The 14,377-nt window shown below is 52.0% G+C and overlaps 5 protein-coding genes across 5 annotated transcripts in view; 2 read left to right on the forward strand and 3 right to left on the reverse strand.

Moving 5' to 3' along the window:
- Positions 1-53: 53 nt before the first annotated feature.
- Positions 54-2,028, reverse strand: GUITHDRAFT_165130 (hypothetical protein; the record flags this gene model as incomplete). The annotated part of the gene is made up of 10 exons (XM_005825738.1): positions 1,924-2,028; positions 1,756-1,870; positions 1,586-1,681; positions 1,379-1,539; positions 1,216-1,332; positions 1,085-1,165; positions 859-909; positions 454-523; positions 288-410; positions 54-224 (listed from the first exon to the last, which is right to left on the reverse strand). The coding sequence occupies exons 1-10, from the start codon at positions 1,983-1,985 to the stop codon at positions 54-56; spliced, it is 1,047 nt and encodes a 348-aa protein (XP_005825795.1). The 5' UTR covers positions 1,986-2,028.
- Positions 2,029-7,047: 5,019 nt separating this feature from the next.
- GUITHDRAFT_143998 (hypothetical protein) lies at positions 7,048-7,410 on the forward strand (the record flags this gene model as incomplete). Its single annotated transcript, XM_005825739.1, has 1 exon — positions 7,048-7,410. One exon carries the CDS (start codon positions 7,048-7,050, stop codon positions 7,408-7,410), a length of 363 nt encoding a protein of 120 aa, XP_005825796.1.
- A 2,444-nt stretch (positions 7,411-9,854) lies between these two features.
- GUITHDRAFT_115145 (hypothetical protein) lies at positions 9,855-10,847 on the reverse strand (the record flags this gene model as incomplete). The annotated part of the gene is made up of 4 exons (XM_005825740.1): positions 9,855-10,276; positions 10,321-10,484; positions 10,698-10,771; positions 10,830-10,847. 4 exons carry the CDS (start codon positions 10,845-10,847, stop codon positions 9,855-9,857), a joined length of 678 nt encoding a protein of 225 aa, XP_005825797.1.
- A 108-nt stretch (positions 10,848-10,955) lies between these two features.
- On the reverse strand, positions 10,956-11,621 carry GUITHDRAFT_154633 (hypothetical protein; the record flags this gene model as incomplete). The annotated part of the gene is made up of 1 exon (XM_005825741.1): positions 10,956-11,621. A coding segment is annotated over exon 1 (376 nt), but the record flags the coding sequence as incomplete, so codon positions are not given.
- A 395-nt stretch (positions 11,622-12,016) lies between these two features.
- The window catches only part of GUITHDRAFT_143999 (hypothetical protein), a gene marked incomplete at both ends in the record, with an annotated part of 3,323 nt that continues 962 nt past the window's right edge, over positions 12,017-14,377 (forward strand). Inside the window, 6 exons of the mRNA XM_005825742.1 lie at positions 12,017-12,065; positions 12,417-12,450; positions 12,643-12,747; positions 13,058-13,110; positions 13,170-13,361; positions 13,669-13,835. Of these exons, the coding sequence (XP_005825799.1) occupies positions 12,017-12,065; positions 12,417-12,450; positions 12,643-12,747; positions 13,058-13,110; positions 13,170-13,361; positions 13,669-13,835 (600 nt within the window). The remainder of the gene's footprint in view (positions 12,066-12,416; positions 12,451-12,642; positions 12,748-13,057; positions 13,111-13,169; positions 13,362-13,668; positions 13,836-14,377) is intronic.

Here is a 14,377-nt window from a genome sequence, read left to right on the forward strand (position 1 = left end):
CCCTCCCTGCCTGCCTCCCATGCAATTTTGTGTCTCGGGGTTTATCATTTTACTCAATAGCCCAGTTGGTCGAGGTTGCCGAACATGCGGTCAAGGTAGCCAACCCGCGTCCTTGCAAGCCCCTGGAGGCGCTTCATGTAGCCGTTGTGATAGAACCTCTCCTCCGACTCGACGAAGTTCCTCATCTGCTCTCGAAGCTCCTGTCTTCTGCTCAGGTTCATCATCTACCAACATGGCCGCGTCGTCAGCGCAAGGAGGAGGAAGAAGGGGTCGAGGGTCAGCCGTACCTTCCTCGTCTTCCTCTTCTCGATCTCAATGTGCTCGTCGACCGGCATCGAGTTTCGCAGCGACACCGTCACGTATCTCTTCCAGTCAGGGCAGTAATGCGGTGACGTGTGCACGGGTACAATCTAGTTTGCGATCAGAGCGAGCAAGCGACGGGTAGCGCCCCACCGTCTCATACGTGGAGTAGGACGGAGGTCCTGCAGTCCTACAGAACTTGACATTGTAGTGATCTCTCGGCCTGGGCAAGCAGTCAGGATCAGCCAGGAGTGCTGAAGTCGCTGGGGGGGGGTTACAAGATCGGGGTCCGGGTAGCGTTCAAAGTCTGGGTAAAGCGTTAGTGGGGGGGCTGGTACACGTGAGCAGGGAAAGAGACCGTCTGGAAGTGCTTCCCTTGTACGCCATGCTGTCTGTCTGTCTGCAGCAGGCTCATTTCTCCTTTCGTTTCTGATTTGATCGCTCGAATGAACTCAAGGTAGTTGATCGAGTTGCTGTCGTCGGCGTCTATCTCGAACCAGAGATTTTCAATCTGTCATCGATTCTGAGCTCCTGCTCGCGGATACATAACGTCCGCACCTCATCTTTTGTGAAACCTTTCTTCTCCAAGACTTCCAGTGCTTTAAGAAACTGACATGAATGTTCAATACCACATGTTGCAGGAATGGGTCAACCTCGGATTTGTCTATAACGCCCGATCCATCCTTATCGATGTTCTTGAACATATCAAGTAGAGAAAGGCCTGAGGAGGGAGTGTGAGCTGATGAAGAGCAACCGAGAAACAAACTAGCCTCTTCTCTTCAACTTGTTCACGAAGGCCAGAAGGGTCTTGGACGACGAAGGGTCAGCCTGGTTGCCGTCCAACGATGACAGCGAGTTTGATGTTCTACCCAGCAATGAGATGAGCGAAACACAAACATCATCGCTTCGATCAACCTGTGCGAAGAGACTGAAGGAGAGTGATGTACAGCTCGGTGAACATCTAGGGAAAGCTCCCTCCGATTCACTGGCTTCAGCTCTTTCCTGGCTAGTTGCGTGAGGAATACTTTCTCTCTGCAAAACCTGTCATCGCATCACATCATACACAGATCATGTGCACCTCTCGAAGGACTTTCTGAAAGGTCTGTAATCATCAAAATCAGGCGTCCTGATTGTGTTCATAACCTTTTCGAGCCGTGTATCGCCATGTTCGTTGTGTGACAAAGATTTGAGATAATTGAACTCTTCGTCTGCTAGAGGAACATTCAGCCTGTGCAAAATCTGCCAGGCACGTGAGGCAACGAGGAACAAGCGCCGAGGTCTTCACCGTTCTCATGGTTTCATAGCTCAACACGCCATCGTTGGATGCTCTCTGAAGTTCTAGGTTGACGTCAGCGCTGCATCTTGACACCTTATCCCGTATCTGCATCCACAAGATGGTCATATACGCCATATGCACTGTTTCTTGACGCGTCAAGGTTGACCGTGACAACTCACCCTGTTCTGCATTTTTCTCTCCACGTTGGAGTCAGAGGTACGATCCGACCCTTCACGAGACTGCGACTGAGCCACGTGGCTGGTCGACGGACGGTTGGTCACTCCAACCTGATTTCTGTGAAGCAGAATGAAATGAGACACAGCTCGACTGGTTTGAACATTCTTCACCTCCTCCTGCTGCTGTGAGAGCTTGCAGATCCTCTTGGGGTAGCTTGAAGCTTCAATTCCATGGTTTAATGCTGGCAGTGAAGTATCAGTGGTAGAACTGTGCATCACCTTTTAATCAAGCTCGTACCCGAGAGGCTGAAGCTAAACGCTATTCAAGTCTACAGAATCTACTATTCTCTCAACGTGAGGCAGGGTAGATCACAGATGTGAGGCTTGATTCATATGTTTCTATCTCTCCTCCTCCATCTCCACCATCATTGGTGGCTCATTTCATACTCATCACAGATGACACGTGCATCTCTGAACAACATTCTTGCAAGTATCTCCCTTCTTTCTTCCATCATCAGATGACTTGAACCTGCCCTCTTCCTTCCTCTCTCTCTGTCGTTCCTACCCGCCGCAACTCTTGCCCCTGCATGCACCAAACCCTGGCACACCACCAGGGTCTCTTTCTACTGCTCTCTTCACCCGGTAGTACAACCCTGAACCTGCGGCTCCTAACTGCCAGAAGGAACTAGTGACCCGCCGGGCGGCCCTCACTACTCTCAGTCAGGAGGCCCGGTTGCCGCCCGGGCCCGGCGTCCGATACGGTCGGCTGGGGGCCAGCTGCCACCGCGGGCCGCCGGGGCTGCCCGGCTCGCGAACGGTCCGATCAACCGGGGGGGCCGCTCCCGGACTGGGAGGCTCAGCGCCATGATTCTTTGAGTAAAGAGGAGTGTGATTCGTCGGACGGTCCGAGTCACTGAGTACAGTGAGTCACGGCACAATGACCAGCGTACGGACCACTCCTGACGGTGGCGCCCGATGTACATCGAATGGCGTTGAATTCAACCTTATCTCGAGTTGGGGTCCGACGGCTCACGTCAGCAAAAGATAAGGGAGCCATGTGACCGGCGCCGCCCGCCACCTCAGCTACGAGTCATAGTAATACAGTGCTATGAGAGCTCAGCCGCTGCACAAGTCTGTCAGTTGAGCGGTAAGGTTAAAGTAACGCCGTCGTGCCGGCGATTGTGCCGTGACGGACCGTCGGCATGTGTGTAAAGCCTCCGTTTGCTCCTAGAAGACTGGGTGTCAGGCTTGTAAAGTAAGTCCTCTCGACAGCTGCTTGAGGTTTAGCCTACGCTCCCCGCCAGAGTCGTAGAGATAAGTCACTGGTACCGTCCGTACTGAAGGAGGTTTGTAGGGATTTCAACAATATCATTACTAAACCTTCGACTCTCCTGATTGTCCTCGTACTGAACTTTAACTTACCTTTGAGTAAAGTTGGACTAAACCTTGGGTACAGACTAGTCAACCTGGTGCGAGTCGGGAGGTACCAATCTTGTAGCTGACACCACCCTACCCCCATGTTAGCCGAACAAAACGGTTGAACTCCTGAAATCTTTTCTCTACCCCCTCGAGCGTCTCTTACCACCCCTCTCCGGTCTGCCTACACCTCTTCGTACTACCCCCTCCCCCTCCCTCCTCAGATCTAGGAAGATAAGATGTTCCCCTTATTAGGATCAAAGCTCGCCAACTGCAGTCACTTTCCCCCTCCCTCCCTCCCTCCCTCCCTCCCTCCCTCCCCTCTTCCTCTATCCCTACATCCAAACCACTCTCTTACTTCCGCTCTTGATCCTACATTTGAGCATCTACCACCCTATCCTTCGTGACAAACCTCAGAACACACAAGTAACTATGACTAAGGGCGATTGCTGTGCTCTTCCTCCCTCTCCCGTGCCCTCGCTGGCTTCTTCTTGGCTTCACGACATCGATTCTACCTCACGCAAGTCTTCTGCTGATGAAGGTAGCGGCTCCAAGACTCGCGTGGGGAGGAGGCTTCTTCAGTCATCCCTCGAGCGAGAGGACGGAAGCTGGACCACGATCTACACGAGCAGCTACGAGCCGACGGCGAGGAGGCTGTACAACCAGAGCATCTCGTGGGACATCATGAACTGAGCTGCAGGGATAGAGAGGAGGGCGGAAGCTGGCGAGAAGGGGAGGGGAGGGGTCTAAGGAGGAGGACGAAGGAAGTGTACATTAGTGTGAATAGTAAAACAGAGATATGAAGATCATATCGGAAGGCTCATCGAGAACCCTTGTCTTACCTGGCAGCGGTTGTAAGGGACATCACTCTAGTGTGCTATGCTGGCAAAGGAATATCAAAGGACGAGAAGCATGTAAAGGCTAGATGAGTCTGCAGTGTGACCCCTTATTACGTACGGGTGGCTTCCCTAACTCCTGGTACGAAGAGGAGCAGAAGCTCAGAAGCAGCAAGAGCTCGATCTAGGCGAGTGTGCGAGTCTGCTCGTGGACTCCCGCCGGTGCTCGCATGCCTTCAAGTTCGAACGTGCCTGTCTGCATTATCCCCAGGGGGTAGACAAATGTGCTGGGGTAGGGACGGAGGGAAGATGAACGTTTGTGGTACCCGTGGGCTGTCAGTACGCAAGGTACCCAAACCATGCATGTTCGATAAATGTGTCTATAAACCCCCCCCTGCCTCCTCTCTTGCTTGATCTCACTCTAACCATCCCTCATTCATTTTCTTTCTCTCCTGTGGTAGGTTTCATGTCTCTAACTCTCCCCTCCCTCGCCTTCTTCCTTGGCATTCATGATGGTTTCTTCCGAGTCTCTCTCCCACTTTCCACAGGTTCTGCTTGCAACTATGAGATTTGGTTGGTCGTGGGCTCTCTCGTAACCATCCACCTTTCCCAACCTATCTGTCCGCGTCGTCTCTTTTGTCATTTTTATTGATACCAAGCTTTCAGTCCCTCAGTTCACGAGTTTCTCATTAACATCGCCGCATAGCTCCCGACTGTGCTGTCAGTCACAGTTGACTCAAATTGATTGTTCACGTCATTCCCCGATACCTGTAGTACGTAATGTACGAATATAAACAAAACCATTTCCGCGTGCCTAGGTCTGTCCGTGTGTCTTTCCAATACAATGTCTCAACCACTTCACGAATTTCTGTTCTGTAACACAACATCAAGTTCTGTGGGAAAGCTAGGGCTAACAACCCCGCAAGCTCGCCCACGGAGCTGTCTGCGGTGTAGAGATGGCCCCACGACTAGTGTCGATAGCGGAGCTGTCTGCGGTGTAGGGATGACTAAACGCACGGCAGCTCTCGCTCGACCCATCCCCTTCCCGTGACACCTTGCTTGTGCTCCCTCCTGCCTCCTTCCGTCCAGCTCTCGTCTCCCTACCAGCCTCCTGCTGCGCCTTAGTCGAGCCTTTGCTCAGACCCTTGGCAGGTGATATGCAAGAGACAGGCGGCGGCAGAGTCTTCGCGCTCTTCCTGCCTTGGACATGCTTGAGGCCGGGACGAGGGGGAGGTTTCAGAAAGGCAGACACCGGCTTGGGATCTGATCTCGGCAGTAGCTTAGACTTCTCGGACCCTGGCGGTAGAGTAGCCGACAGAGGCTTGAGGCCTTTCCATCTCCTCTCCGTCTCCGTCTCCGTCTCCGTCTCCCTCGCCCAGTCGCTCTCAGACTGCCGGGGGCTGTCGTCGTTGGGCTGGAAATGCTTTGCCGAGAGCGCCCTTGAGCTTGCGAGGCAGCCCGTCCGTGTAGGCCCTTGCCCATGACGAGCTTCTCGCGACGACGTCTACAAGCCTTGTAGGCGGCAAGCAAGCGTACTCTTGCGCTAGAGGCTGGGTGAGCATGGTGCAGATGTCTGTCTTTCGCGTGCTCTTCATGTACAAGCCCTGGTCTAGAGTCCTACCGACTCTCTCTACGGGACGGTCGGGACTGACGAGCCGGGGCCGGGCGTCCGATCGACCTACACTCGAAGCATTGCGATCGCTGCTGGGCGTGCTGGCAGAGCACTATCTCTCCTGCACTCCCGGCGAAGAGAGCGGCGAGGTCGGTGCCGGCAGAGAGCATCTGGGCGACGTCTGGCGGGGGCTGGGGGCCGAGGCAGGCGGGGGAGCTTGCAGCGGGAGACAGCCTGCAGTCCTTGCATCGGGATCGTCTCCGCCCATGGATGCAGATCGTCTCCGCCCATGGATGCTGGCTCCCCCGCACTCCTTGCAGCAAGATCGCTGGCGCCCATGGCCCCGCGGAGCTCTCTGTCCTCGCTCGCGCCATGTCTCGCGTCAGGATCAGCGCAAACATGCCGTCTGGTGTGCGGTACCGGTGAGGGCCCGGAGGGCCCTCACCCTTCCTCCCCCCCTGCAGCCGGGCGCCCGCAGGGGGGGAGGAAGGGTGAGCCTGCAGGGGGGAGGAAGGGTGAGCCCTTTTTTAAGTTCGCCCTTCCCTTAACCCCTGTGACAACTCAGCTGATCAATCTCACCATCCCATCTGTGACAGAGGTCCGATCACTGTCCGATCACTGAGTCCATCCGATCCTAGCACGAACGTCGAATGATTCTCACTAGCCTCGGACCCTGATAGCTTTGAATGAAGTGAATCACTGAGGCTCTTCAACGACCTTGAGTAAAAGTCAGCACCGTGACCGTCAAACAAACGAACTGAGTCAGCCAAAGACTTGAAGTTGGCCAGCCGCTGAGCGGCCATGACTCAATAGTACCATACTGCTTTTAACTCAACTTTGAGTCGGAGTAAATGTTTGACCGTGCTCGGAGCCTCGGAGGTTGACTGACGGACCCCTACCCCCACCCACCCCCTCCCCCCACCCCTCTCCCAGAGACTCTGACGTTTACTCAAAGTAAAGTTAATCTGACACTCTTTGGGCAGCTCCCGGATCGGTCTATAGCCGCATCTCAACCGTCCTCTACCTCAACGATTTCCTAAGTTAGCTCATTCACCATTCTCACATCCTTGCTCCATACCATCCTCCTGCCCTACCCCCATGGACCAGGCACCCCTTTTAATCAACGAACCCCCCCCCTCCCCCAAAGCTACAAAATCGCACTGTTGGCTCGATTCCGTCACTCGCCCCCTCTCTGTAGCTTCCCAGTCTCACTCTCGGTCGCTGTCCCTCCTCCCAGGCTCCCTTCCTCTCATACTTTTCTTCCTACATTCTCTCTCAGCAATCCCTCCCCCCCTCCCCCTCCCCCTCCCCATCCCCACAACCCGTCTCGCGTACAGATCGTGCCAAAGTACCATCCTTTTTTATTGTGACTGTATGGATTGAATCACACAACCGCACAAGAATTCAAGTCATAGATAAAGCCAGCAAACCATGACCAAGGACGACTGCAGCTGCACTTTTTCTCCGTTCCCCTCCCACGTCGAAATGTCGCCGTCCACTATTCCTTGCTTTCACGGAATCGACGCGATCCCACGCAAGCCCGCTGCTGATCAAGGCAGCATCTTAGAAACAGGCATCATGCGCTCAAACTTCGATGAGCAGCAAGAGGACTGGCCTGAAGCCAGCTTGGAAGAATCCTTCAACCTCCCTCGCAGCATCTCGAGGATTGGGAAGAGGCTGCTTCAGTCATCGATCGAGGCGGACGGAAGCTGGACGGTGATATCTGCAAGCTGGTATGATCCAACGGCGAGGAGGATGTACAACCAAAGCATCTCGAGGACAACGGCAAGCTGAACAACAGAATCGATCGCACAAGCAAGACAACAGTGGAAGAATTTAGGGACGATGTTATGGATAGTGTGATGCTGTTTGTTGATATAGTGTACAACTGTAATATTAAAGGCTTTGATGCGTTGAAGCATACACTTTGGACTTCTTGCAGTCTAATGGGGTATCCTGTCAGGATACCCCATTACGAAAACTAAAGATGCTCCTCCCAAGAGAATCATCGCAATCTTGTGGACGTGCGGCTGCTGAAGATGCCATCTGGTAGGACGCAGGGAATCTCCAGCCTCTAAGGAGTCCTCAGAGTGCACTGCATTGTGTTGCTCAGGTTCTGAAATGAGTCCCTTCGAGTGTACAACGTCCAATTCACTAATAAACTCAACTACTACTACACCGAGCCGTAAAGATGCTAATCAATAACTTTTCAACAACAACTCATCAACCTCTACACTGAGAAGGCTATCTGGAGGGTCCATTCCTCTTACATTTTGTTTGTTTTGTTCGAGTATTCTTCTTGTATCTTTGCTTTACTATTTACAACCAGTGTACACTTATTTACAGCCTGCCTCCTTGTTCCTCCCTTAAACTCCCTCCCCTCCCCTCCCCTTCTCGCCAGCTTCCGCCCTCCTCTCTATCCCTGCAGCTCAGTTCATGATGTCCCACGAGATGCTCTGGTTGTACAGCCTCCTCGCCGTCGGCTCGTAGCTGCTCGTGTAGATCGTGGTCCAGCTTCCGTCCTCTCGCTCGAGGGATGACTGAAGAAGCCTCCTCCCCACGCAAGCCTGGGAGACGTTGCAGTGGAAGGTAGCGCCGATGCCGTGAACGCAAGGATTCAGCGAGGGCATGTCCATGTGGGCGGGAGAGGGAGGGAGAGTACAACAATCGCCTTTAGTCATTGGAAATGGATTTGCAGAGTGAGGGATCAAACTTGAAACCGATGGCAATCAAAGTGTACGAGTGATAGCTGTGTGAGGTCTCGTTTGCTAGCGATGGAAGATCTCTGATCGTTTCGTGCTCTTGAGAGTGTCTGTGAGCTCAAGAGAACAAGTGTAGAAGTCAGGAAGTGAGGGAGGACTTAATTTCTCGTGGTACGATGAATTGGGCAACAATCTGGTCATCCGAACAGATCGGACCGGTGTGTATAACGTTCACGAAGGGGGTGGGGGTAGTGTCAGCGACAAGATAAGTCCGTTCGTGCAGACTCTGATAGGCCGGGAGCTTGGAGCCTTCCGAGGTAAAGTCCACTGATGAACAGGCGCGAGGTTAGGGCCCTTGAAGAGTATTTTGAAGGATGTGAGCGTTTCCCTACTCGTCATCTCAAGAAGTCGCCCGACGGGCCGTGACGCCGGAGGGCCGGCCAGAGTCATGGGCCACTCACGAATAGAACAACGATGATAGCTCGAGGCCCTGAGGATTTTACTTGTAGCCGAAGCTGAGTTGTGTTTGTCCTCGTACTGATTTTTAACTTAACTTTGCGTAAAAGACGGGGAGTCCCAGCGCCGTGACCACAGTTAACTGCATAACTCACCCTCGGCTTTGAGTAAAATGTAACTCAGCACACACGTAGTACTGATTTTAAGTAAAAGAGGTTGGCACTGAATGTGCTCCGACTCGGCCCAGTGGAACTCAGTGAATCAATCAGCGGATGATCAGGGCGGATGATCAGGGCGGTGATCTTGACGACAGCATTGTGACAACTTTGACGCGCACGGGCACCCATCTGTCATGCATCATCCGATTTGGTTGCGCAATGGCAGTCACGGATTGAACACAGGGGAGTCTGATCCAAGGAGAAGAATGCACCATCAAGTTACAAGTGCAAAAATCCTAAGCACCGCTGCCAGTCACACCAATGTGAGCCAATGCGAGCCGACGGTGGCTGTACAACTTGGCGAGGGAGGGAAGGGGTCTAAGGAGAAGGGAACAAGAAGATTGTAAGAATTCAAGGTCCAGGTGTGCGAAATTTGATGCGTATATAGACAGGTCACGCAGGATCAAGGATTGCGGAGAAAAGGCTCAAATGGCTGGGTTTATTTACATTTCATCGGCTCCGCCTTTTCGTCCCCGTCTATTTCATCGTCTCCCTTGAGATGCTTTGATTGTACAGCCTCCTCGCCCTCCCGTCGTGCAAGCTCGCGTACGTCGTGGTGTATCCGCCGTCGGGGTCGTAGGAGGACTGAAGAAGGCGTTTGCCTATTCTGGGGCTACGGGGGGAGTTGAAGGAGTCCTCAAGGCTACTGGCAGAGCAGTCGTCTTGCACAGGGTAAAGGCTTGAATGAGTGCGTACAAGATCGAGGATGCTGCGACTAGCAGCAGGCTTGATTGAGCCGCTCGTAGACAGACTGTAGATGTCTGAGGAGGAGGATTGCTTTGAAGGCGACCGTAATGGGTGGTCGATGATTATTTCGGACGCGGAGGGATTGCTGGTTTCGATCATCTTCTCAGTGGATCGGTTATATGCAGTATCGAGCCTTCGAAATTTCTTCGATCTTCTTCGCTTCTTCGCTTCTTCGCTTCTTCGCTTCTTCGCTTCTTCGCTTCTTCGCTTCTTCGCTTCTTCGCTTCTTCGCTTCTTCGCTTCTTCGCTTCTTCGCTTCTTCGCTTCTTCGCTTCTTCGCTTCTTCGCTTCTTCGCTTCTTCGCTTCTTCGCTTCTTCGCTTCTTCGCTTCTTCGCTTCTTCGCTTCTTCGCTTCTTCGCTTCTTCGCTTCTTCGCTTCTTCGCTTCTTCGCTTCTTCGCTTCTTCGCTTCTAGCTTCTTCGCTTCTTAGCTTCTTCGCTTCTTCGCTTCTTCGCTTCTTCGCTTCTTCGCTTCTTCGCTTCTTCGCTTCTTCGCTTCTTCGCTTCTTCGCTTCTTCGCTTCTTCGCTTCTTCGCTTCTTCGCTTCTTCGCTTCTTCGCTTCTTCGCTTCTTCGCTTCTACGCTTCTTCGCTTCTTCGCTTCTTAGCTTCTTCGCTTCTTCGCTTCTTCGCTTCTTCGCTTCTTCGCTTCTTCGCTTCTTCGCTTCTTCGCTTCTTCGCTTCTTCGCTTCTTCGCTTCTTCGCTTCCTGGGCTCCACCTGGCTTAAATGTTTTATGTTCCGACGACTGACCAATTGACCGTCAGCCGAATCTTTGACTGTTTTTTTTCTTCGACGAGATGAGCGAGTTAACTTTAAAAACACTCACGCTAAAATAGAGAACGTGCACCACGGTACTGATCCCGCCTTGTCAAGTTATGGCAGAGCCTCCGCTTCTCTTTCCCTTGAGACTTGATGAGACTCGAGAATTTCTCTCACTTCTCTTGACTGAGAAAGTCACCACTGAAACGACGTGAAGTGAGAACTCAGAATGGGCGGCCAGAGGGTGGTCGACGGGGTTGCCGAGAGGTGTATCTAGTTGATGATGAGTGATACGATAAGAATGTTTACTACCGACTGATCTGGAGATAACCGAGGAAACCCGCTTCATGACTACAACTGGAGAGAAAACAAGCCCGCCTCGTGAAGGTGTCTTCAAAATGCCATAATTTGAGTAAAAATCAAGCGATATGAGATGTGCTGGTTGTGATTACATGTTGTTTGAAGTTTGCGAGTCCTTTACTTTTCTTACTAGATCATTCATATCGCACATCCATATCATACATCGCAGATTTCCTCCCCTGCTCGACTACTTCACTGCTTCTACAGTTATCCATCCTATTTCATCGTCTCCCTTGAGATGCTTTGATTGTACAGCCTCCTTGCCCTCCCGTCGTGCAAGCTCGCGTACGTCGTGGTGTATCCGCCGTCGGGGTCGTAGGAGGACTGAAGAAGGCGTTTGCCCATCGAAGGACTGCTCATCGAAACATGTTTTGAAGATTTTGTTTTGGAACATTGGCTTGAATTGAAGGAGTCCCTCAGATTCGGAAATGGCCACTCAAGAATCTCTTCTCTGCTAAAAGGGTCGTGTTCAAAAGACAAAGCAGAGATATCAGCTACAATGTTTTCCCCGGAAATCTTAAGTTCTTCGGGACATTGCACTGATGGAGCATCCTTGTGGATATCGAAATCGATGGGAATGGGCACGTTGTCGATCATGCTGCTTGTTCTATGAAGGAATGCTGAGCACAGGTTTTCAGGATACTGAGAAGGACGAGGAGCAGAAGATCAGAATTGTGAACAAGAGGTGGATAGACGAGAGGAAGGGGAGGTTGAAGCAACGGAGTAGAGGGAGGGAACAGAACAAGGAGACGCTGTGGAGGATGAAGACGGTGTTGTCTATGACTATTTATCTAGAGGGGGGGGCGGGGCTTTCGTAGTACATGTCAGCTTCATCGGTCTCCACCGGCGGAACCCCTACCCCAAATGATCCCAAATTTCAACTGCAAAGGGGGGGTGAAGAGGGTACTCCTAGATGACCGGATTACTACAGAAAGAGAGGCGTACGACGTTAGAAGATCGCAACGATTCGATTGCTGACAAAACGGTTGATTCCTATCTTGTTGTCAAGGCCTCGCAGATAAATTGAATCGAGCAGTGAGGCGAGCTCGAAGTGATGATCTGAGGCAAACCCGGTCAACAACAGAGGGGGTACTTGTACTGAGGAGAATTGAGGGGGTAGGGGTAGGTCTTGGCAAGTGCCTGGCGATGGCGGCCGAAATGCTGGGCAAGGGAAAGCTGCTGGTGGTGGTGATGGTGATGGCGACAGGTAAGAGGAGGAGGAGGAGAGGAGGAGGAAACAGATGAAGAAGAGAAGGGAGAGCAAGAGTAAGGAGGTCGGGTGAGAATGGTGAAATGCAGCGGCGGAGGATCATACAGATACAAAAGACATATAGGGGACAACAGGCGTAAGGTAGACATAGAGCCTGAAGTAACGATGGATTGGGTAGAGAAGGAGGAAAGAAACGAAGAGAGGTAAAAACGAAAACTTTCTGTGAAGCGAGATCATACTATACAGGAAGAAAGAGGTTTGGATAGAATGTGGAGAATTTGGGCAATGAACAAGGGTCAGAAGTGAAAGATTCCCTCCCATGATGAGGATTTGCTGAAATCACTACAGGAGTCTCAGGCTTCAGCAGCTTTGGATCGCTCAGGTCACTCAGACCCCTTGCCTCCTCCATCCATCTTATCCCTCCCTGCCACTCGCAACCCTCTCCCCCTCCGCCTACCAACCCCCCCTCTTCTTCTCCTTCCTCCCCTCCCTCCCCAACTCCTCTTTCCTGCTTACACATGCTGACACACAGCAGTTTGCACTCCTCTCCAAGACTTTCTCATCTTCCGATCAGACCGAGACGGGGAGATGTGAATCTTAGAAGGCTGGAGATGGTCGCAGACGCCGACATTGTTAATGGAGTATTCCCTGTGAGTGCAGACGCGCTCAAATACTTTCTGTGAGTATTGAAGTGTCATCTCTTTCATCTTTATCTCTATCTACATGATTATCTTCACCTTCATCGCCATGTCAATCATTTGTGTCACATTCGTTACTCATCATCTCCATCTCCATCATCATCTCCATCATCATCTCCATCATCATCTCCATCATCATCTCCATCATCATCTCCATCATCATCTCCATCATCATCATCATCATCATATTCATAATCATCATCTCAATCATCATCAACATCACCATGAATCATTACTATCAGCTCCATCACCATACGAGCACCCACAAGCAAGTGACTTTTGACGCCGCAGCGCCGGAGGAATCTCAGCATCAGTCTCGCACGGAGGGACGGTACCCATAGACGGTCCGACCGTTGAATCTTGTCAAATCGCTGGAGACGATTGTAACCTTCTGCCGTTACAGTTGTCAAGACAAGGCTTCAGACTGACCCTTCTATGAGAAATTCGAATTTCATAGTGGGAACGAAAACTATCATCAGGAACGAAGGAGCTTCGACGTTGCTGGGGGGTCTGGGTAGCACCTTGATAGGATATGCGATCCAGGGGTCGCTCAAGTACGGGTTCTACGAGCTTTTCAAGCCCGTCGTCCTTGCGAGTGAGAACGTGGGGGGGATGAGATGGTGGTTGAGGTAGCGAGTGAGGCAGAGACAGAGACGAGGACGAGAACTTGAAGGGAAGAGAAGAAAGAGAATAACAGAGTCCGAGACAACGGCGAGGAAGTCAGAAATTTGAAAGCAAAGGAAGGAGGAAGGGAGAGGAGGAAGGGAGGAGGGAATGGGGGTCAGGGAGGGAAGTGAAGAGAGGGAGGAAGAGGGAGGGAGGAAGGGGGAGGGATAAATTGCAGACACGCGTTGCGTTTCGCTCTCCCCTGTTCTCAGCGTCGCCTTACAGCTTGTGAGCAGAAGTGACGGACCAGAAGCTCGTTGCCTTCCTCCTCGCTGCCGCCATGGCTGAGCTGATCGGCAGTACGGCTCTCTGTCCCCTAGAGGCCACCAGGATCCGACTTGTCGCCGATCCCTCCTACGGAAGGGAAGTTTTCGATGCTCTCCCACGACTGATCGAAGAGAAGGTATACAGACCCCTCCTGCCTCCTCATCCATCCCTCAATCAACCCCCCCCTCTCGAAACCCTCTCCCCCTCCGCCTACCAACCCCCCCTCTTCTTCTCCTTCCTCCCCTCCCTCCCCAACTCCTCTTTCCTGCTTACACATGCTGACACACAGCAGTTTGCACTCCTCTCCAAGACTTTCTCATCTTCCGATCAGACCGAGACGGGGAGATGTGAATCTTAGAAGGCTGGAGATGGTCGCAGACGCCGACATTGTTAATGGAGTATTCCCTGTGAGTGCAGACGCGCTCAAATACTTTCTGTGAGTATTGAAGTGTCATCTCTTTCATCTTTATCTCTATCTACATGATTATCTCCTTGTATTTCGTCTTCACCTTCATCGCCATGTCAATCATTTGTGTCACATTCGTTACTCATCATCTCCATCTCCATCATCATCTCCATCATCATCTCCATCATCATCTCCATCATCATCTCCATCATCATCTCCATCATCATCTCCATCATCATCTCCATCATAATCATATTCATAATCATCATCTA

The sequence above is a fragment of the Guillardia theta genome (genome assembly GCF_000315625.1).
Source record: "Guillardia theta CCMP2712 unplaced genomic scaffold GUITHscaffold_81, whole genome shotgun sequence".
Classification (NCBI taxonomy): Eukaryota; class Cryptophyceae; order Pyrenomonadales; family Geminigeraceae; genus Guillardia; species Guillardia theta.